The following is a 23,986-nucleotide window of genomic DNA, read 5'->3' on the forward strand; positions in this document are numbered from 1 at the left end:
TGTGATTCTACTCAAATCCCTTCCTTCTCTGATTGCAGAGATCTTTTGTTCCAAATGGTCAGGGAGGGTAAGCAAGAACTTCAAATTCACTTATCCGACATCATAAAATTTATCATAAAGTTGCAAGTCATTTATCAGCTTATTAAACCTTTCAAACACATCAGTAATACCCTCCTTTGGTTTAGCCATAAAACCCTCATACTGAGAAATCAATATCCTTCTTTGATTTGACCTAACCTCCTCAGTTCCTTCACAGAGTATCTCAATCTTTTCCTAGATCTGTTTAACAGTGTCACAGTTGACAATATTATTATACATTACATTGTCAAGTAACTCAATTAGTATCAGTTGCAAAGCACTATCTAGGGAAACTTTCTCTCTTTCAGGTTCAGTATACTCAAAAGGATCCTTGGGAGCATAATGAGCTGGAATAACCATATCTCCATCTATGGTTTCCTCAACTCTAACTACAGGAGTGAAGGGCCCATTCTTGAGGATACCAATGTAAAGATGGTTGGCCATTCTTATAAACAACAATATTTTCTTTTTCCGTAAAGTGTAGTTGGCCTTATCAAAGGGAGGAATCTTGATACTACTGATTTTCTGTGTATTCATTTTTCCAAGATCTAATCTGTTTACTTTCAGATTTTGCTCTGATACCACTTGTTAGGTATGAATACAACACAGAAGGGGGGGGGGTGAATGTGTTTTGGCTTAAATGTTTGATTTTTGATCGACTTAGGATTTAGTAGTTGGTTGTTATCAATGATTTAGTAGAATAGATGTTAAACATAAATAACTGTGCAAATATATAAAACAAAGATCTTCAAAACTCACTTAATTTTATATTAAAAATCAAGCAGTGTTTTGCTACAAAATCTCTAAGTTCTTGTTTTAGAACTTAGCTTCTTTCTTGAGAGAGAGCACACAATTTTCTATCTAGATTGTTTCTTTTTTTAACTAGAGGACCAGTGTTAACTTTATAACTCAGTTAACTGTTGGTTTACACAGTGGATAATAAACATGCTATTAGTTTTTCTAAACTGTCACTTGTCATTTATATTTATAGAAAAGCAAATCTTCCATTTCTAGCTTAGCATATCTTTAGCACCCCGTGTTTACTTTAATCTCCTCTGTCAGTTAATCTTTGTCATTGATCTTGCACATCTTTCAAGCTGCTTTTTATAGACTTGTCAATCCAGCTGTGTGAATCTTCGAAATGACACGATCAAAGAAGTTGATAGCAACATAAGGCACAATAACATTCATAGTTCGAGGACCATATATATACGCAAGTCGAAACAACACAATATAAATTAAATATAATTCACTAAAAACAAATAAAGAAGATAAACAAGTAACAACATATAGTAATGAACTAAATATCTTACAGTCTGGTAGTAACCGAGCGCTTGTTCATGATAATGCCTAGCCTTGTTGTTGTTTGAGTACTCCGGTAGCATTATAAACTGTGATTCATTGTCGCGTAACAATCTCTATGTTTCTTCTATTTCTTCCCACGTAATCATCTGATTTTGTCGAAAAAGCTTCGTCCATCTCTCTCAATCTCTCTCTCTCTCTCAAGAGTTTGTTGGAGAATGTGAACCGAAGGGATATATAGAGTGTTGTGTGCACTGTGCATGATGGAGTATGTGAGTTAGTTAAGTTACTGTTGCATTTCCAAAATTTACCACAAGTTCATGAGTCATGACTCGCTTCATTACTCGTGCTTCTTTTCCCGGTTCCCCCCTCTCTACTCAGTATTGCTTTTGTTTTTTTTTCAACTAACCTAATAAATTGTTACAAGTTCAGGTAAAAGGTAAACAAATCAGTAAATTTCTATTCTAACATAATTCCATGACCAAAATGATGTTATTTTATAAAAGTTGACTCAAATTTAAATTATTAACATGATATTTACATCTAATATTTGATTTCATAAAATATAAATTCAGTAACATAGAAGTTATTTATTGTAACATAGAGATTCAGGTTTGTTGTAATTAGTAAATACGGAAGTTATCTATATTTCATGGAAAAATCAAGTGTACGTGATTGATTATGTCCTTGCTAAAAAGTTTAGTGATGTTTAAACACACAAACATATACCCTACACGTTTTTCATGAATCAAAGGGTTAGGATTTCACGGACGACACATATAATGAATTCTGCTAAATGGTTAATTTTAATGGTGGAGACATATACGCTCCACAATTTGACTGTATAAATGTCAGCTCTTTGTCCTCTTCGAAATTTTATCTCGGTTTCGGTGCAGATTCCAAATATTAGAAGGAGTTGAGCAAATCCTTAATTCATGTGTGTGGTCTTAATTGTAATCAAGAGAAAAAGTTGCGGCGCTAAATCTAATATGTGGCAACTAATGTGAGTTTTTTGCCACGATATTTAGAATTAAGGAGGAAAATTATTTTTATGGCACACGTAAGTCTCATATGAAGAAAATTATGGGTATTGTCCCAATTAGTCTTTACGTACTTTTATATATTATTTTATACACTTTGTATCTTGAACACACATATATGTGCACACACAAGTCGGGGGTATTTTGAGAAAATAACATCTTCATCACCAGACATTGTCCTATACAATATATACCGGATATGATTGATTGATTGATTTATAAAAAATATAAATTCAATTTGAGCAAGTTCGTTTTTAAAATTGAGATTATTTGAACTCGGCTCGATAATATGAATTATTTTTTATTCAAAATTTCTTCAAAAATAAAAAGTACTTGACAAAATAGAGGGACTAAAATGAAAAACTAAAAAAGCAGTTGTCAAAACTAGACCTGGAAATACTGGTATACGACACGTGAACACGGTACGAAATGACACGAATAATTAGTGTTTGGGTTCGAAAATTTGGTACACGAACACGAAAGTACACGAACACGAAAAAACACGAATATAATTAGTGTCGGGTTTGTGTTTCCAATATAGGTATACGACACAGAAAGTACACGGCATAAATAAATAATTAAAATTTTAAAAATATATATTATACATATATATACTAAATACCAAATGTGAATTTTACCTATTCTAAATAACATATATATAATTATAAATACTAAAATATATTTTATTGTTCTTTGACTAAGTGAGTGAGCATTTCACCATTTAATTATCTATTGCATTTTTTTTAACAATTAATATTTTTGTATATAATCCATGTACTTTAGTGTACTAAAGCAGGTAAACACGAATATATTAGTTCCAGGTTAGTGTCACCAAATTAGTACACGGATACAAATCCGGGTCGGGTTCGGGTTTAAGGTTTGGTATATGAAACATTTGTACACGACACGGAACATTACCGGGTTCGGTCAAGACAAGTTGTTATTTCAATGAAGTTTAAATAGTAGTGCCATATTTTGCATTTTATTTATGAGCAGATGACATATCTAAAAATATGTGGCTCAGTAAAGCCATCAATCTTCCATCAAACACTCAACTCTCTTATCTTGATCAAAAAAATCCTCACATTTTATTTCATAATAACATAAAGCTCCTAATTTCACATTACCACCACACTATTGTTTCTCAACAATGTCTAGCTTTACTATCTCCCCAGCTACTTCTCAGGTAACAAAATCTTAATCACCAAATATGTGCATATAATGATTTATAGTAGTATTACTAATATGTTGTGTTATGGGGTTTTGAAACAGATATGTTCAGGCAAGAATGGAGTGTTTTCTCCATTATCTCAATCTGCAGTTGTGAAGTCAAGTAAGGGTGGTTGTTCAGTTGGTAAGGAAAGGCAGGGGATGAAAGTGAAATGTATGGCTTCAAGTATTCCAGCTGATCGAGTTCCTGATATGGATAAAAGAAACACCATGAATTTGCTTCTTCTTGGTGCTCTTTCTCTTCCTGGCACTGCCATGCTTGTTCCTTATGCTACCTTCTTTGCTCCACCTGGGTAACTCTCTCTCTCTCTCCCTCCCTCTCTCTCTCTCTCTCTCTCTCTCTCTCTTGCTGCTCTCTGTTTCTTGTATGTTTGCATTCTACATCTTTTTATCAAGTACGCTTTTTTAGCCATAGATATGTCTATGCTTGGATAATTTGCCTTGCCTTGTTAGAATTTTGCTAAAATTGTTTTTGTACTATTACATGTTAACTACCCTAGCATAGTAGTTGAGAGAAAGATATCGATTGTGATTTCATTGATTCCATGGATGTCTCCCCCAAACTCGAGGCTCAGACTCAATTTTAAAAAATAGGCTCTCAGTTGTAATCCAACTGCCTTCTTGACTGAGTTGGATTTAATGCAGAATTTTGTGTGTTATATTGAAGATCTTAGAGTGTCATTGTTTCTATCTACCTATAATAAACCCTTGGTTTAATGAATACTTAGGTTCTAAAGACTCGGTAGGTTACAGTTCAATTCTGATTCAATGTACAAGAAGCCTTGTCATCAATTTATTTAGCTTTTGTTTGGTTAGATCATATATTTTTAACAAGTTATTGAATAAAACAGATCAGGAGGTGGTGGAGGCGGAACCCCTGCGAAGGATGCTCTTGGAAATGATGTAATAGCAGAAGAGTGGCTTAAGACCCACGGACCTGGCGACAGAACCCTTACTCAAGGGTTAAAGGTTTGCTTCTTTCACTTGCGTCCGTAGGGTTACATAAGTGTCACCAAATAATTGTTTCCCAAATAGCACAAGCGAAGATTGGTGGAAGTTGTAGTTCTGAACAAACGTTCCTATATAAACTGAAATGGATTACACTTTAAGGAAATGGAGTTCATATCCCACACATTTTTCTTCCATCAAAAAAAATTTGGATGACTAGTGATCTTAATAACTTCTGTTTTGTCATGAAATACGTCACAGGGGGATCCCACTTACCTTGTCGTCGAGAATGACAAAACCCTAGCAACCTATGGAATCAATGCAGTGTGCACACATCTTGGTTGTGTTGTACCTTGGAACAAAGCTGAGAACAAGTTCATGTGCCCATGCCACGGATCTCAATACAACAACCAAGGCAAAGTTGTAAGAGGCCCTGCTCCTCTGGTAAGCAATCCAACTAATCGCTCAGTCTCAGAATTACTGCAGCAAATATGCTCAATATGTGTGATCTAGTAAATTGTTAACGCCTTCATTTGTTTTGGAACAGTCCTTGGCTCTGGCACACGCAGATATTGATGATGGGAAAGTTTTGTTTGTTCCATGGGTTGAAACAGATTTTAGAACAGGCGAAAACCCATGGTGGTCTTAGGGTGGTTTTCATTCAGAGTTCTTTGTTGTTTAATATGCAATCAACGAAAATTGAAATGTACGTGATGTCATTTGTTGAAACCTAAAAAGTTCTAAGTGCTGTAAAGTACAGATACACAAGCTGATATTTGCACTTGCTCAAATTTTGTGCATCGATGTTGTATTATATATAATGTAAGTTAGCAAGATTTAAGTCATGAGGCTTGAGCAAGCACATGCATTCGAATCATAAGAGTCAATCTTGCATCAGTGATGGTTATTTTTGTTGTTCTCTATCGTAGTTGATTGTCTATTTGCTATCCGTCAAGTAACAGGATTGAACCCCAAAAAACACAATAGACTATGACTAAAAGGGAACAAACTAAAATTCGATGATCGTATACTCGAGCTCCATTTTCTACATTAAAATTTCTTTAGGCATTAAATTAGGCCAACTCACACAATAGAGCCCTAATGTTGATATGGAAGCAGCCTGCTTCACCCGGTAATATAATGGTAAGACTCCCCTCGTGTCTTGTTCCTTCCGTTGCCAATAATTTACGATCTCATGCCCTGTCCGCTCGTGAAAAGCACAATACTTCTTGGTGTTCTTGATTCCGAATCTATTCATTTGAAGAGGCTTCTAGAACATGCCAGTATTCGCATTTACGGCATATATGTGTTTAATGGAAGTGACCAAGGGACTGTATGTAAGCTCTCTTCTGTTCCCCGTCCTTCCTCGTTGTGGGGACCTATCCCTTGTGCTTCGGTCCCTCTTACGGCTCTCACTGCTACCCCTGTCATTTTTTTGGGACTCCAAGACATTTTTCGCTTATTTCCATTCCCCCTATTGTTACTGCCTCCACTCTTTTTCAAATCATGCATAGGCTTTTATACCCAATTGAAGGGTTTTTGCTTGGGCATGAAAGTTAGCAAAAGTAGAGGGGGTTATGCCTGCATAAACTTCTAGAATTTCGTTCCTTTCTTGAGCTGATCAATTAGAAATTTTTTGACAACTTTCTCACTCACATCTCTTACTCGGGGGATTTCTGTGTTGAACATTATGTAGTAATCTTGAATCGTTTCACCCTCCCTCTGTTTTATATTGACCAGAGTGGACATAGGGGAGCATTGAAGACTGGAACTGCCTTATAAAGATATCGGCGAATTGGCCCCATGAGTCTAGGATGACATGAGCCCCTAATCTAGAGAACCACTGCTAAGCACTACCCCGAAGAGAGGCCGCGAATAATCTGCACCTAGCCCCGAGTGAGACCTAATATACCTCAATTTCAGTGTTGAAGCGGATCAAGTATGCAGCTGGGTCAGTGCCCCCTCTGAAGATCAAATCTTGATTAGTTCTAAATCCATGGGCAAAGGGACGGTCCTGATTTCTTGAGTAAAAGGGGAGAACGTCCCAACTGGATTGATGACATTTCTATCTGCATCCATCTTATCTTCAAATCTCTGATTCTCACTCTAGGAGGAGCTTTGCTGGGAGGTTAGCAGTTGCGCTTGAGTGCTCCTCCTCATCATGTATTGGCCCTTTTTTCAAAGGCATGGACCGTTCTGGGTCACATTGGGAGGATAGCTCGTCCTCTCGATAAGAGGGGGTTGCTCTGAACCTTGGTCGTGACTTGGAGGTCTCATATTCTGCTTTTAGCCTTCATTTTCTCCAGTTTGAGCCTCAAATCATGCTCACTCAGTTGAACACCAATCATATCAAAAACGCTGGTCGTCCTAAGCTCAGATGAGGCTTGGCCTTACAAGTCTTCTCTTTTCTTCACTTTAAGCCCGTCTGTTTCCTGGGTCTCGCCTTCAGCCTCCTTGTCGAAATCCCCAGTCAATTGCTTCTTCATACCACCGCCCCTGGTATCTTTAACAAACTTTCTTCCCTTCTTATTATTTTTCTTTTTAGGGCCGCTATGCCCTTGTTCCACTCTCTCTATTTGCTTCCTCATCTCTTCAGACGCGCTCCTGTGTTTTCCAAGTAGCTTAAGACCTTTCCCTCTCCCTTGGTGGGGTGAGGGGCATCCCTCCACCTGTAGCTTTTGGATCTTCTATGTCTTGTAGGACCTTTGAAGAGTTAGGTGGTGGAGGCCTCGTAGTTAGTGGGTCTTAACAGTATGAGTTTTTGCGTCGTGAGTGTGCTTAGGGTCATTAGGGAGGATCGTCTTCTCGTCTGGATTCGTCTTCTTCTTTAGCTGTATGTAATTAGCCATCTTTCGCCTAATTAATGAATTCCCCTTCTTCTAGCGCCAAATGTTGTTGAAGGAATTTTGTAACAACACGAAATCAGAGGGTTGCTGGAATAAAAGAACGTAATTCGTATAAATGTGGTTATTTTTAAGGATTCTCGTTTATAAAAATAGGATGGTTGGATTTGAGAGGTGTCTCGATTTGTCTAATTGTATCAGATCCTTTTGCCAAAATGGCCGCGTACCAATTTATACTGGATCAAGTCTACGCAGATATATCTAACAAAAGGTTCCCTTTGGTTAGACACGCAGATATATCTAACAAAAGGTTCCCTTTGGTTAGACGTTTTACTTATTCTAGTATAATAAGATGTTCTAAAAAGTTTTTAGTTGAGATGATCAAGGGGATGTTTGGTTATTAGTGAATTTTATGTGACTGAACTCCTCTTGTTTTATACAGGAGCGGTTTTGGACAGGAGAGTAGATGGTTTGGGATTGAAAGGTGTTGACAGGAGCAATAATGAGTCGACTCCATCTTTTCAGATAAGTTGTTCTGCTTTTCTTTTATGGATGTTCTCTTTTCAGACCTTAAGACTTTATTGTCTAAGTTTCCGGGGCATCATGCATGACCTTCGGTTAGATAATAAACTTTATTGTACGAAAGAAACTCATTTTCTATTGTATCTCGGTACAATTTATGTACGAGTTTGTATCACCCTCACAAAAAAAAAAGTCTACGCAGTTCTGCGAAATTCAGGCTTATTCCTAAAAGACTTTAGTGATAAGTTTTGTTAATGTGCTTAATTATCAATTTTATTTAATTTAATTTTGGCGTTGTGATATTTTCCTTAATTTGAAAGATATCGTTTCGAGATATTTTTGGTAATTTATTATTTAGGATTGATTTTTTACTCGTTTTAGGAAGAGGATAAAACTTGGGGATTAAGTTATAATTTTTAATCGGAATTAATAATATTAGAAATTTAAGAGATATTAAGTTATGCCAAATTGTGGCATTACAATTTCATATAAATTTTTGATCCCGATATAATTAGCGATATTGTGCATATAATCTCGATAATTTAATAATTTTTATAAATTAATTAAATACTGTGCGAAGCACGGGTTCGAAATTAAAAATAATATCAAGTTATTATTTACATAAAACTGAACCTTATAAATCGTGCAAACACAAATTGAAATATAATAAATAAATGTTGTTAAATTATGTAATTAAAAGAAATCGAAGCAAGTGTAATTATGAAATTCCATTATATAGTTCTTTTTTTTACTAATATGACTTATAAATATAATTATAGTTTTAGTTATACACCTATTTATTTTACTTGTTATATAAATCTAACATATTATCTTTTACTAATAAAATTATTTAAAAATAAATCGATGCTTGGATGAACACTAACGAATAGAAATTAAAATGAAAACAAGTTTATAGAGAGAGTATAAGTAAATATTGTTAATTGAGATTTAATTATTTAAATTTTAAAAAATATTTATATAATTTTCTAGTGAGTACCAAGATTTGGTACTTTTGTTTTCTAATTAAACATGGTTTTTTTTGCTAAATAATTAAACATGGTTTTACTTATTAGTATACATAGTTGATAACCCGCGAGAATCAGATTAAAAAAAATCGAATTAGTTTTTGCAGTGCGAAACACGGATCAGAATTAATATATTAATATTAAATATTAAATAGGTACTTGTAAAGAATAATTATGTAGTTAAAAATAACCGAATCAGATATGAAATTTCCTAGTATAATTCTAATCTTGCATTACTTTATTTGTTATCTAAATCTAACATATTAGTTTTGTTTCCGTGAAACGATTAGATAATTATCTTATGAACAAAATATATGTTATTTTAGATAATTTAATATTAATTAATATTATTTGATAATTATCTTATAATTAGCTTTTTAATATAATTTATTTAAAATCACTTAATTATTGAAAATATTTTTCAAATTAAAAGTAAACAGATGCTTGAATGAACACCAACTAATTATATCCTTTATATATAATAAGCGTAAGGGACTTCTTATCCAAAATTGAAATAATGCCCAAAATACACCCTTTTCAAACTTCAATTGCCCAAAATGTTGATTGGCGGTATGTTTCGCCCAAAATACCCATAAAATACGCATTTGGGAGATGCGTATCCAATTTTCAAAAACTCTGTGAAGAGCACGCATGTGGCACATGCGTGTTCTCTTTTTGATTTTCAAAGAATACTCATTCTCAAGATGCGTATTCAAGTGAAAACAAAAAAGAACACATGCGTGTTCTTCACAAATTTTTAAAAAAGCTGTACACGCATTCCCCAGATGCGTAATCAGTAGGTATTTTGGTTAACGCATCCCGCCAAACTGTATTTTGGGCATTTGCCCCCCCCCAAATGGTGGGTATTTTGGTTTTTCACCCTCCAAAATTTTGGTAATGTACCGCCAAAACAATCTCAACCGGTGATATGATACAATAAAAAATAGACGGTTAATATTATATCTTATTAGAATAAGTATATTGTTTATACAATCATAAATAAAAGATGATTAAATTATTCTAATAATATTCAAATAACAACTGCGATAAAGTGTCCTCATACAATCTTATATAGAATATGATTAGAAATTTTACAAATCATAAATATAAAAAAATTATATCGTCCTACTACTATTCAAAAATTAAAATATGAAATAAAGATACAACAATAGATATAATATGATTAAAATTGTTCTAATACTCTTCAAATACCCATTGCATTACAATATTTTAATAAAATCATAAATAGAATATAATTAGAGATTTAATCAATTAAAAATATAAAAAGATTACATTGTTATGCTACTATTCAAAAACCAAAATATGCACAATGATACAACAATAAATACAATATGATTACATACTATACTATATATAAAAATTACTCATATGTATATTTCTCAATTTGAAATAAAAATTTTATTGCAACAACATCAGAAATAACAATATATATGTAAATTAAAAAAATAAAAATAAAATTTAAAAATAAAAAGGTAAATTTTAAGAAATCGTACATCGCACGGATTTTAAGCCACTTGAAAATAAAGTTTAAAGAGAATTGAAGTCAATTCAGGTAAGTATCAAAATTTAGTATTTTGATACTTTTGGTAATTTTGCACATCAACAAAACATGGTTTCAATTATTAATAAGAAACTAGCTTATAACCCTAGACCTGTCAATTCGTTCGTGTCGTATACTTCCGTGTCGTTTATTTCCGTGTTTCGTGTACTTGAATGTCAAACACAAAACTGACTTGTTTAGCAGTCGTGTACATTCGTGTTCGTGTACTTTTGTTTCGTGTCATTTCGTGTCGTGTATGTCGTGTTAGTTGAATATTAATTTATATTAAATTTTATATTAATATAAATCAAAAAACAAGATTTTTAGGTAAAAACATTATAAAATATATGAAAAATATATATTTAGATCTCAATTCTATACAATTAAATGAAAACAAATAATATTTTAAAATTAAATATTCATACATTTATTATAATTCTACATATATTTATAAAAAATATTAAAATTTAATTATAATATTTATTTATATCGTATACTCCGTGTCGTGTGTGTACTCGAAGGTTAAACACAAAACCGACACTAAATTTCGACCGTGTACTTTCGTGTTCGTGTACTTTCGTGTCGTGTACTAAAAATGCAAACACAAACACTAAATTTTCGTGTCGTTTCGTGTCGTGTAAGTCGTGTCGTGTCCAAAATTGTCGGGTCTACCCCTGGATGTAGGTCTGTCAACGGATCTGATTCGGATCGGATTCACTTATATCAATATCCACCATTTAAGTTTATCGCATTTAAGGTTATCGGATTCGGATCGGATCGGGTCACAACCCAGATATTTTACATATAAATCTATATCCGCTCCATTTAGTTTAATGGATAACGGATCGGATTTCGAATATCCATTAATTCATATATATTACTAATATTTTTTAGCCGATCAACATTACAACATGACACTCACTTCACCTCGTAAAACTATATCTTTTGTTTGATGTTCTTTTCAATAAAATTAAAAAGAACATCATGCACACAATTGGAACGACCATTAACTTCCTTATGTTGCTAGAAAATTAAATAAAGATCAGAATAACTATACTACAGGTTAAATTAATACCAGATTCTAGGCATTAAACAACTATGTGTATGTAGCAATAGCAAGCAATAAGGCATTCTTATTTTAAATGGCTTGAGAGCTAGTTAATTTAGTTTTGGTTCACTATACTGAAGTTCTTAAAATTTGATAGATGCATCCAAAACAAAAATAATTATCAAAACTCTATTCTAGTCATGGATTTCCCTTTTGAGACAAGACCATTGAGAAATCCCAACTTAACTTGTTTATACTGATCGGAATTCAATTCCTGCATAAGAAATTAATCCACTGTTACAATAAACGACATGGAAAAAAAATCCTAGAAGAAATCTAGGTGAAAATAATACATGCTCCTCCGAAGGAGGTGCTTCACGTGCTTCCGAGTATATTATATACTATTATTATAAATATATTATATTATATTATACCATATTATATATTTATATATAATATATATAATATTATAAATATAATTAAACGGATCGGGTCATAAATAACATGATCGGATCGACTTAAATTCATATCCAATCCATTTATTATTCGGATCTCCCTTGTCGGATCGGATTGCGGATCGGATAATTTTCATATTCAGTAAAAAGAACCTGGATCGGATCGGACTTCACCAGGCCAATTAACCCACTGAATCAGAAAAAATTGGAAGTGTATAAACTTTGCCCTTGCAATATCAGATGCAGTATTTGGTACTTTGATATTTCTTCTTATTTCATTTTCCTTTTTCTTAAGTGGTGTGGTCTTGAATCGCAAACAAAAATTAGTATTTATATGTCAAAGACAATTAATTTTTTCCACGAAATATCAACACGCTGCAAAATACTTCCATTATTTATTTTATAAAAGCTTGCCAATAACAGACCAAGTCCAACACCCATATATAGCTTACACAGCACACATGTCTTCCTGGAGCTCTCATACCTGCAATGTAATGAGAGAGGGGAAAATGATCAGCAGTTTATATGTAAGACTACAAAATAGACCTATGTGAAAAGTTAAGACACTCAAATTACTAAAAGCCAGATTGTAAAATGACATACACACCCAACTAAATCAGATACTTTGGTGCTTGTTTCTTGATCATATCACATAATGTCTAGCTTGCTCCTCGCATAATTCAACGGTTTCGAACCTCGTTAACTTAACAGGACACTTTGGAAATCAAATTGTCAAGAAACCAGTTACTCTAAAACCTCGAGGTATTAGAAAATGGACCTTTCCAGGATCTTATATTATTCTAACACAAATAAATTTAAGCTACCAAGCCATTTTCAAGTTAGACCCGAAACATTTAACATAGATTCCTTTATTTCTACATCTACATCTTATCAATATAAGTTGTTCCAAAGTACTCAAGCCAACAAACCAGAAAAATAATTGAACTCAAGAATCCCGTGATATGAGTAAAACTTGTTTATGAAACATCAAGTTTAATATTAAAAATTGTATAAATTAGTTAAGTACTTCTAAGATTATTTACCAAAAAAGTGTGAAGAAAAATTGAAATAAAAAATAGACATCTAAACTACACACATCTAAAAAAACATCCAGACCAGTTTTAAAACCTGTAATGGTGGACTTGAAAATAAGAACACAATCGGTCTGAGAAGTTCTGGTGATTACGTTTGTGATGAAATCAAGATGTCTAGAAACATTTCGAACTACATTGTGCTTGGCGGTCTCAAACATTTGCAACAAAATCAGAAAGCATTACAATATTCTTCGGTCATGCTGCAGTAACATTGCATTGCATCAAAAGAAACAGGGAACAATTTTTCCGCTGAAGCAATGATGCTGCAAAGCAATGGCAAGGTTCCGGTGCAAGAGAAAAAAGTTGCAGAAGTGCATCTATTGTGATAACAAAAGCCTATCCACATAGAGTATCAAACTTCAGTGGAGCAAATCAATAATATCCACATAAAAGTAAATGATTAAATTTGGCTGTAATATTTTGTTCCCATTGCAGACAGAAAACATAAAGTTGAATCGAATAGTAAAGAGAAGAGGAAAAGATAAAATTAAAATATTTTGGAGAACATTCAGGTGACAACCTCAGCATGAGACCGAGAATGAGGTGAGCAGGTGAGAGTGATGTCATGTCCCAAATTTCTCCATTTACCTAAACTTTTGCAGAACTATAAAAATTAGCTGATTTCATGTCCCAGATTTTTTCTTTTCCCTCAACTCTTACAAAAGAATTGAAATTGGCTCTAGAAATGTGAGATTTAATTTTTTTGAAAAACAGTTGTAGGTCTCAAAATACTTTTGGACAACTCAAAAAAGGATTAAATATCAAGAAAATGAGCAAACATAACAAATAAAATAGAAATTTGGAAAAACAAATACAATGGCGGACACTATCTTTCTACATTGTATTTATCAATGAGAAATTAGAATTAATCAAAATAACAAACTATGTAGATAAGTAATATGTATACTTATTATATAGAAATTGCTGGATCTAAGGATGACCTCAGGAGATTTGCCTAAAGTTAAAAGAAAATAAATGTAGTATAGGGTTATTTTTGTAAATACACGGGGCTTTGTTTGTATATACAGTTTTTCCATTAAAATTTTATAGGGCAAAATAATTTAATCTCAGGTAACTTGCCTGAGGACCCCTCAGGCCCAATTTTCTATATATATATATATATATGTATATATATATATATATCTTACTTCTTAGTGTTGTGCCTATTACAAAAATTTATCAGCTCATGTTCTGCTCCGATTTATCTCACACTTCAATCCTATTAAGGGGATATTCTTCTTTCTTTTATTTTTGCTTAGCTTTTTAGGCAATATACTTCAACATTTCTGGTTTGCTTTTATAAATGATAAATTGAGTTTTAAGTTACTAAGCAATTATTTATGTGTAGTAAACGAACGTATAAAATGGTACATTCTGTCTTAATGCTAACATGTAACATACAACATGAGATTGTGGCTAACTCATACAATTATATGCTTGCATGTAACATACAAAATGAACAAAAAAAATAGGAAAAAGCTCATATGAGTTCAAAACTTTACATGCTTAATAGCATGGATGAATAAATCATTGTAAACCCTAAGGTTTGCATTGTGGCTACTTTTGGTAGTTGTAAATGATATCTCTAAATGTTAAATTCAATTGGGAGATGCAATTTTGAACCATAGCATTTAAGAGAACAATAAGAATAACTCAAGAATGCACAAAGTTACAATTATTTAACAGCAAACCTTTGCAACTCCATGGAGATAACTTGGGATGATTGGATCTATATGGCGGTTCAAAAATAGAGCAGTCTACTGCATAAGGATCTTCTGGAAAAGAAATACACGTTCTCTCTTATTTGCAGCTGTAGCTGGAGCCTTCCAATTATAATATTGATTCAAACAGCTACTAACTTTACAATCTGGAAATTCAAGAAGGTAAACGGTATGAAATATTAGCATCTGAAACGAAAAAATAATGGCGACAATGATGTGCATATGATCAGTAGAGACCATCTTAACAAACTGAATATTTAAATGCCATTGTATTTTGCCTGCAGTAGAGACCATCTATGAAAACAAAATCCCCAACCTGTATCAGCAAATGTAGTCCTAAAACTTTTCCCTGTCACATTTTACAGCTTACGGCCTTGCGCATCTAATCATATTTCTCTTCTTCCTCTAACCTTCACTTTCTGCTTCAGATACATGATCCATAATTACCATTCCATCAACCTCAACAACATATTAATTAGTTTCAAGGTGTACAGACACTCTAGCAATATTTGAACTCCGCACTTCTCAAAATTACAATGCAAGTGTTGCTGACACTTGACAGGTCTTTCATCTTCTATTAAAATCTGGTTTCCTATCCCAAGTCTGCTCTTCTCTAACACACCCACTCAACTAAATGAAACTTTAAAACATTCTACTTCTGATTCTAGAATTTAGTTATTAAAATTAATTTAGTAGTCACTCTTTGATATAACTTTACTTTAGACACTTAAAATGAAAGAACAGACGGAAAATATGCTACATTCCCGAAGAAACACTTGGCAAATTAAATTTTAAGATAAGGTAAAGGGCCAAGCATGGTGGGGTAGAAGAAAGGAATATAAGGTTTTCATGAGGCTGATTCAAGTAGATGGCCTCGGAAGATGTTTCAAATACTGCTTGAAAAGCCCGGCTAAACTTTTATTCACTTTCGCCAAAAAAAATAATAATTGTATATTAAAATAGAGTTCTGATCATATACAACCTGGCAATCTCATTCTACCACTAAAACGATTTGAAGCGGGTTCTTGTTGCTAGAAAATTTGTCCATCACCCAGGTTGTTGCGCTTCCTATCAGCCATCTCTGCATTCTGAACTTGACCCTCAAGATTCCTACTACTGGAAGACAACTTTAAGGAATCATTAGCCCTCTTTGTGGGAAATGAAGTATGCTCCATGCTTTGTGTGGAATTCAGATCAAAGAGTTGTCCCCCATCACGAGAATGGTGTAGACCCACAATGTCAACATCAGAGGCTAAACCTTTAACCCTATTCAAGCATGGGTCTGAAAGCGACCCCTTTTGACAGGCTCAATTAATGGATAGAATGGGGTGCCAACGATAATGGTATTTTAGTTTTTTAAGCCTGACCAGGAGACTTCAGGTTGATAATGGGTTCGAGGATGCACAGGATAAACACGACCAACATTTCGCGAGGTGTTAAGAACACGACCAACATTTGCTGAGGTGCGAATTTATTGGTTATACCATACTTTGCTGATTGTTGGTGTAGATTAATATAGATATGTAATCCAAACCATCAAACTAATAATATAAACAAAAACTCACACCAAATCAACCCGGCTAAAAAATCGTTTTTTTAAAAACTCCATGAAAATACAAAAGCCTCAATCTCAAGAAATATTAAATATAAAAAAGAAAATTTGAAAGAAAAGGAAACATACCTTGGAGAAGAGAGTGGTGGTACAGAAGAAGGTGAGACTGATATGAAGAAAAGATGTCCTGAAGCAGCAAGAAATCGAGGATTGAGAGTTTCATTGGTTCACTCTTCTCTCCTTGTTTCAGCAGCGCTTGTCATTTGGGAGGTGGAGCTTTTGCTTTGGGTCTTTGGGAGTCCTCAGGAAAATTGATTATCACAATTGTAATCAGTACCTCAGTACCTAGATTGATCGGTGGCTCTACTGGTGGATGAGGTCGGAGCAGACTCTCTGAGGATGGAGTAAACAGAGGCGTGTTGTAAATTTGGACGTAAGATGCATGATTGTTCTAGTAGTATATTACAATAGTTATAACTACGATATCTATACTATACTATACTATAATAATCGGAATGGGGTATAATTTGGTATGCTAATATCGACAAATCATTGAAAATACTAATACTCTTTTTATCTCTTATTCTCAATTATATTTGGGCATAAGAAACTGTGCTTCTTCACAAAGAACAATAAGCAGACCTCAATCTACTTTAAAACTACATCAGCATGCAGTGGCAGTAATCTTAACAAGACAGTGTATTGAACTCATTTACATACATATTATTTCACCAATTAGCTTTTGTTCTGTCCCTGAAACAAATTAAAGTTCCAGACTCTGGTGACCATGTAAAAGTGTTAATGGTGCCTGTATGAGATTTTTAACTAAGCACATGGATCATATAGGCATTAGAAAATTAAGTCTTTCTGGACTAACCTATGAGAGATGACCTTGTGACCAGTTTACTGTAAAACATACAGTTTTTACAATGCTAAAGCTCAAATTGCTACAAACAGAAGTATTTCACTGACACGATGCTTCACGAAGAAAAAAAATTATGCTAGTTTTTTCATCAAAACTGTGCTTCTTGACAAAGCATATTCATAGATAAGATGAATATATCACACCTTCCTCCCCCTATCACCCCCATTATTGCTATTGTATGATGCACGTATGCAGATCTCAATCTACTTAAATTATGGTCCGATTCCATCACTGATACTTTCTCCTTCCCTTAGTTACCACCTAGCAAAACATCCTATTCAAAATGTGGGTGCTAATCCCTGACAATCGTGTGTTAGATAAGCCATATCTAACACACTGCTCCAGAACCCTTAGATCATTATTTCAAGGGCCCAGATCTTAGAAATTTTTTTAGCCTTCCGCGGATATTTTCCGGGGAAGCGCATTTCTCCTTTCCGCTCATAATATCCGCGGATCCGCGGAAGGCTAAAAAAATTTCCTTAAATCTGGGTCCTTCAAATATAGATCCGACGCCCCTGGAGTAGTATGTTAAATAAAGCTTAATTAACACACGATTGTCAGGAAACAAGACCCATTCAATATTTGTTAGTCTAAAGCTTTGAAAAATACATAATCCTATCGGATATGTTTTGCATTGCAAGTAACCACATATTGCAAAAACAGTTTAACTATAAATCAGCATATATACTCACTGACATGTGCCTTGTACGGGGCTAAAAGTATTCTAAATATGGTCTGTAGTTCCATTTAAGCATCTTTAAACATGATCTAATGCAAGGGGCTTGATGAAATTATTAGTTAATACCTTTTGTTGTTCACCGAGTGTTGCTGAAGTGTGTTCTGCTTCTGCTTATATATTATTTCTCTCTGTATTTTTGAAATATTGTGCCGTGATGGTGTGAGGAGGGGACCGTACAAAAAGTGTATCTCACTCGGAAGTTCTGTAACCAGTAAAATGTACGCATAACTTACTCCTATTCCTAAGGGGGAGGCATTAGTTAAGTCTACAATAAACCAATTAACTCGATATCTGCATTCTTTGTTATACACATGCACACAGAAATTTAACGAAAATTGGTAATAAATGTCTGCATAAGAAGCTAATCTCCGCGTATCAAGAGATATCTTCGTGCATAAAAAACCTGAATAAAAGTAATTTATGCTCGATTTCTCCACGAAGGAGTCTTGCGTCAAAAATTGATGTGAAGTTTTGAATTTTTTCATACAGAAAAATACATTATCGAGTCTGCTGAAATACTAGCCTTGAAAACTTCAGCTGTTCTGAAAAATCATGAATCGTAAAAATTCAAACTAAGATGCAAAACATTTAGAAACACTAACTCTCACAGGGCTAGATAATGTTATAACTAATAAAAAGACACAAATCCTTAATATGCAGGACAAAAATTGAATTAAAGTTAGGTTCCATGAAAAATATGGGATCTACTATTAAACAAGGTAGACTGGTAGAGTTTCCGCATTAAAATCTACTGAAGTGAAGATTTATATTCCATGCAATCTATCAATGTCATCTAATCATATGGTAATCTGATAACCATGAACTTGACACTGTCTGTCCAGACTCTCTCTATATGAGGTCCTCACTAGACCTCAAGTTCATCACAATAATTTCTCAACTCCAACACAAACTTAAAGATCTTAAAATTGTTCAGGATCCAGAAAATAGAAAAGGAACTCAAGGCATTAGGACGTAAGCCGAGAGTACCTGTAATTTTCATAGGTAACGAACTAATTGGTGGTCCTAATGGAATTATGAGCCTCCATGTCAAAGGCAAGCTAGTACCAGTGCTCCTAAAAGCTAAAGCTATATGGATAGAGCTTATAGAAAATAATTTAATGAAGATAATGAAGCTCTGTTTATCTGCATTAATCTTTTACTATCTAGAGCCAATTTTGGTTAAGTATAATAAGAGATTGCCCTCTCTCTCTTTGAGAATGTGTGTAGTTCTTTTCACTACTACCAAATGCAGGGAACCTAACTTTAGACACATGTAACTTCTTTCTATATGATAAATGATGAACTCTACTTTTTTCTTTTACAATACAGGTTTATCAGCTGTCTTGTAACCTGTCTTGTAACCTGATAACCTCTAAAAGAAGCTTTGGCCCCTAAACAGTAGACATTAATCTCATTGTCGAATGCATCTTCATTTTCATATATCCATATCGACAAGTAACGTAGATAATTGCAAGGTCCAATTGGAGTCTTAAAATTAAAAGAACACGTAAATACTAACATAATAGAAGGTATAACATTGTACCGAGGGCTAATCTTTTTTTTTTCCAGCTCTGCTTCGAAGGTATAGTTTATAATTGTGCTTCTTAATCAAAGTTCCTAAACAGTTGATGAAAGTGTCTTCTCAAATAGCTAATTCTTGTAACTTCTTTTTTTGCAAATACATTGTAACAAATAATCCTATTGAATATGTTTTGCATTGCAAGCAAAAACGCACTAACATGATTTCACTTTGAAGCCTGTGCCTTACACGAACTATAAGTTTTTGTATAACACCATAATCTTGGACTTCCTATATATAATCCTGGATAAAACATTGCACAAACTTATACTTTCTCCTTCCCTTTAGTTACCTCCAAGCAAAACACCCTATTTAAAATTTGCAAGTCTAAATCTTTGAAAAATATACCCATTTGTTGCTTGATATAGTGGATATACTAAATTGTAAATAAATAATCCTATTGGATACGTTTAGCATTGCAAGCAACATTTATTGCAAAAACAGTTTAAATGTAAATTCACACAAATAAGCACTAACATAATTTCTTTAGGAAGCCCGTGCCTTGCGCAGGCTATAAGTTAATGTATAACACCACAACCTTGGACTTCCTATATTATCCTGGACAAAACATTGCACAAACTTTTGAGTAATTTGCATTCCCTTTGTCTTTTAGGGGTGAAATGCCCGATCAGCACGTCGACCTGCATAGCAAGTTTCACCCAATGCTGGATTGAAAAACGGACAAAAGGATGCATCAGAGCTGATCCCATCAAATTTTCAAACATTTTGACACTACTTAATTCCATGATATCAATCTAGGAAAGAAAACCACCTAGTTTAAGAAGACAAAGGAGAGAACTGACCTTGGAGCTTACTGGCTTCTTCCTTGTCCAACTCAGCAAAGAAAAGGTCGGGACTTTCCACAGAGCAGGCGATGAATCGGGTTTCACTATGTTACAAGGTTTGGAGAGATACAAAAAATAATTAGGAAATACATTGATGCAAGATAACACTTATGACAAAAACATATATAAAACAGAGGAAGCTTCAAAATTATATATATATATAAGCATACGTACGGGCAGCCTATCTGTTTCAGCAGTTGTAAGAAGTACTCCACTGTAAAATTGTCGGATTTAACTTTGACTTCATAAACCTAATCAGTCAAACATGAAAAAGTGAGCAGGAATGAAGAATGCACATAGGATGAGCAGATTCACAATAAGTAAGTATAGTGACACAATTACAAACTCTTGACGGCATAATAACAAACAAAAATGCACTCACCTCAAGTTTGTTAAGGCGGAACTGGTCAAAATCTATCCAAAGAAAAAGTAAATTAATAAGAACATAGTACTACAGTTATTAAAGAAATTGAAAAGCTAGAGAGAGAGACTCTTACAACTCCATGTTGGTCTACCGCACCAGGCTAAAACTTGAAAATCATTTTGAGGATACACATAACGACCATATGATTTTTTCTTGGGAACTCCTGAAATGTCACACCCTTGTGGGATGAACATTAGGTATGGGTTGAACTGCAGAAAAGAGATATATAATATAATCGGGAGGATTAACAAGGAAAGGGGAAGTCGAAAACTGGGGAAATTAATAGGCCATGGAAATTAGGGGAAAATTGCATATACCTCATCATCCTCCTCCTCCTCCTCATCCTCTGATATTGGAGACTGAGCATTATTATTATTATTATTATTACTATTATTATTATTATTATCATCAAACGAATCAGCCAACTCTTCTTCCACGTTAATCATCTTCTCTTTCAACTACATAAACAAATTCAATAAACGGAACAAATGAATGAATGATATCACATAAATATAAACAAAATTCAACGAGGACGAGTAGAGTGACAGAAGAATTTAAGATGACCATGTATGCATTATACAAACGGATTAGAGGCTAGCTCTATAAACAATTAGAGGCTGCCTAGGGTTTGACACGATCGATTAAGACGAGGATAAACAATTAAGAAATTATAAACAAATACAAACGAATGATATCACAAATAAATTTAAACACACACATATATATATATGTAAGAGATTATATATACACATAAACATGAGTGACAGAATTTAAGCCGAAGAAGCGAGGATGATGAATGAGTCCTTTACCTGTGTAATTCTCGCGATTTGGAGCCTAGGGTTTCACACGATTGATAATCGTTCAAGACTGTATAACAAATTACAACTTTTTTATAGAGTGACTTGAGTTGTTTGTGCAATATGTTTTCCAATAGTTTGTGCATGCTGAAATCTTCTAATAACGGGGTTTATTGAACTAGAATTTTAATGTCATGGATTTTAATGTATTATATATAATTCATGAATTTTAATGAATTATATCAAATTTTGATTTTATGTGGATTCTAGATAAAATGTCGTAAAGTTGAGAAATAGTCTTTGAGATGTAAACACAATCCTTCAAAATCTCATGAATTATGGTGAGATTTCAAAAACTATAAAATATATTGAAAAATGCCACAAAATTCATCATTTTATGAAATCCAAAAAAATCCGTCAGCATGTGAATACCATCAGATTTTAATGAATTTTAAATAATCTCAGTTGAATACCTTCAGATTTTTAAGCATAATTTAAAATCCCGATTGAATACCACCAGATTTTGTAGCATAATTTAAAATCCTAATTGAATATCATAAAATTCTAATACATTTTTTAAAGTCACAGTTGAATACACCTAGATTTCATGAATAATTTTGTTTTTTAGAATCCTAGTTCAATACACCCCCTAAATCAGTTCATGAACTGCGGGGCTTGCACCGAACGAGTTCGTAAAAGAGTGCCTTGATGCTACGGCACATACAACACGAGCTCTTGGTAAAGATCACTGCAGCCTTCTTCGATGCAAGGTCTATCACCATATCTATTATATTTTAAGAATTTTTTTATGTAGGAGAGTGAAGTAATGCAAACAGAAACTAGGAAACTTTAGTATGTTGATAATTACGTAGCTTTTAATCTTTAAGGCAGCTCAAGCCTCTTCACCATCTAATGGCTGTACGATTAATATGCTTGATTACATCGCATTTCAAGCGTTTTGTACTTTTAATGCGAAACGGTACTTAGTGTTCCGTTTTGGTACTTTATATTTTTTTTAATGTGCAAAACGGAAGTTGAAGCAGCGTTTTGGCTCAGAACGGTACATCATATAGCGTTTTGTACCAAAACAGTACTTTATCTACCGTTTTGCGCATAAAAAAAATTTAAAATGCCAAAACGTTATACGAAGTTCCGTTTTAGGTGTTTTGCATAAACGGTACACGATGTACCGTTTATCTTCATCTTTACAGATGCAATAAGTTGGCAAAAGATGCAGAGAGACACGTTAAACCAACAGTCTCAGATTATGCTGGTCCAACAACGGAATGTATGAAAGTAACAGGGAGGAAAGTATTTTTTAGTACAATTTTGGTAAATCAATGGCACTTCTTGACAAATAGCAGAACTTTAAATGTTGTATCATGAGATTAAACCAGAGGAAGGCCGTACTGAATAACCTGGAACAATATAAGAATTACCCATTGCACATAAATATAAAATATCCTCAGCTATTATACTCTTCTCGGTTTCAAGCCTCAAATCCTTGATTTGAAACTCCACTCGACAGTCTCCACTCAACCGTGACGATTCAAACTCTACTGTGATGGTTTCAGGCGGGCAATGGCGGGTCCATGAAATACGTCACAGGGAGATCCCACTTCCCTTGTCGTGGAGAATGACAAAACCCTAGCAACATATGGAATCAATGCAGTTTGCACACATCTTGGTTGTGTTGTACCTTGGAACAAAGCTGAGAACAAGTTCACGTGCCCATGCCACGGATCTCAATACAACAACCAAGGCAAAGTTGTAAGAGGCCCTGCTCCTCTGGTAAGCAATCCAACTAGTCACTCAAGCCTCAAAATTACTTGTGCAAATATGCTCAATATGTGTGATCCACTAAATTGTTTACGCCTTCATTTGTTTTGGAACAGTCCTTGGCTCTGGCACACGCAGATATTGATGATGGGAAAGTTTTGTTTGTTCCATAGACCGAAACAGATTTTAGAACAGGCGATAACCCATTGCAGGAACCCAACCTACAGCCAAACCTCTACTCTCTAACATTCCCGCATTAATGGAACCTTATACTTTCCTTCTATTCACGTATTATTTTTGGGTCAAGCTGTAATGAAAATAGTGGACAAGAAAATCGGGACGAGGGAGTAAAATTCTTTTTTATTACCCCCTTCGTCCCATGATACTTGTCAGTTGTTCATTTAATTTATTTCACATATTTTAAGGCTCATTAAAAAGATAGTTCCACGTATTTTTTATTCTATAATACTAAAAGAAAG

The 23,986-nt window shown here is 34.0% G+C and overlaps 2 protein-coding genes across 3 annotated transcripts; one reads left to right on the forward strand and one right to left on the reverse strand.

The window, feature by feature from the left end:
* Window positions 1-3,445: 3,445 nt before the first annotated feature.
* Window positions 3,446-23,717, forward strand: LOC141721634 (cytochrome b6-f complex iron-sulfur subunit 2, chloroplastic). Of its 2 annotated transcripts, none has more exons than XM_074524634.1 (5): window positions 3,446-3,606; window positions 3,693-3,943; window positions 4,502-4,619; window positions 23,337-23,519; window positions 23,624-23,717. In XM_074524634.1, the coding sequence occupies exons 1-5, from the start codon at window positions 3,571-3,573 to the stop codon at window positions 23,678-23,680; spliced, it is 645 nt and encodes a 214-aa protein (XP_074380735.1). In that variant the 5' UTR covers window positions 3,446-3,570; the 3' UTR covers window positions 23,681-23,717. The 2 variants fall into 2 exon arrangements, with proteins under 2 accessions (XP_074380735.1, XP_074380734.1); XM_074524633.1 differs by lacking the exons at window positions 23,337-23,519; window positions 23,624-23,717 and adding exons at window positions 4,860-5,042; window positions 5,146-5,495 and having other exon boundaries at window positions 3,447-3,606.
* LOC141721633 (uncharacterized) lies at window positions 19,997-21,863 on the reverse strand. Its single transcript, XM_074524632.1, has 7 exons — window positions 21,741-21,863; window positions 21,249-21,389; window positions 21,005-21,140; window positions 20,890-20,921; window positions 20,682-20,758; window positions 20,466-20,551; window positions 19,997-20,327 (listed from the first exon to the last, which is right to left on the reverse strand). Exons 2-7 carry the CDS (start codon window positions 21,375-21,377, stop codon window positions 20,272-20,274), a joined length of 516 nt encoding a protein of 171 aa, XP_074380733.1. The 5' UTR covers window positions 21,378-21,389; window positions 21,741-21,863; the 3' UTR covers window positions 19,997-20,271.
* Window positions 23,718-23,986: the final 269 nt, after the last annotated feature.

This window comes from Apium graveolens, chromosome 4, assembly GCF_009905375.1.
Source record: "Apium graveolens cultivar Ventura chromosome 4, ASM990537v1, whole genome shotgun sequence".
NCBI lineage: Eukaryota > Viridiplantae > Streptophyta > Magnoliopsida > Apiales > Apiaceae > Apium > Apium graveolens.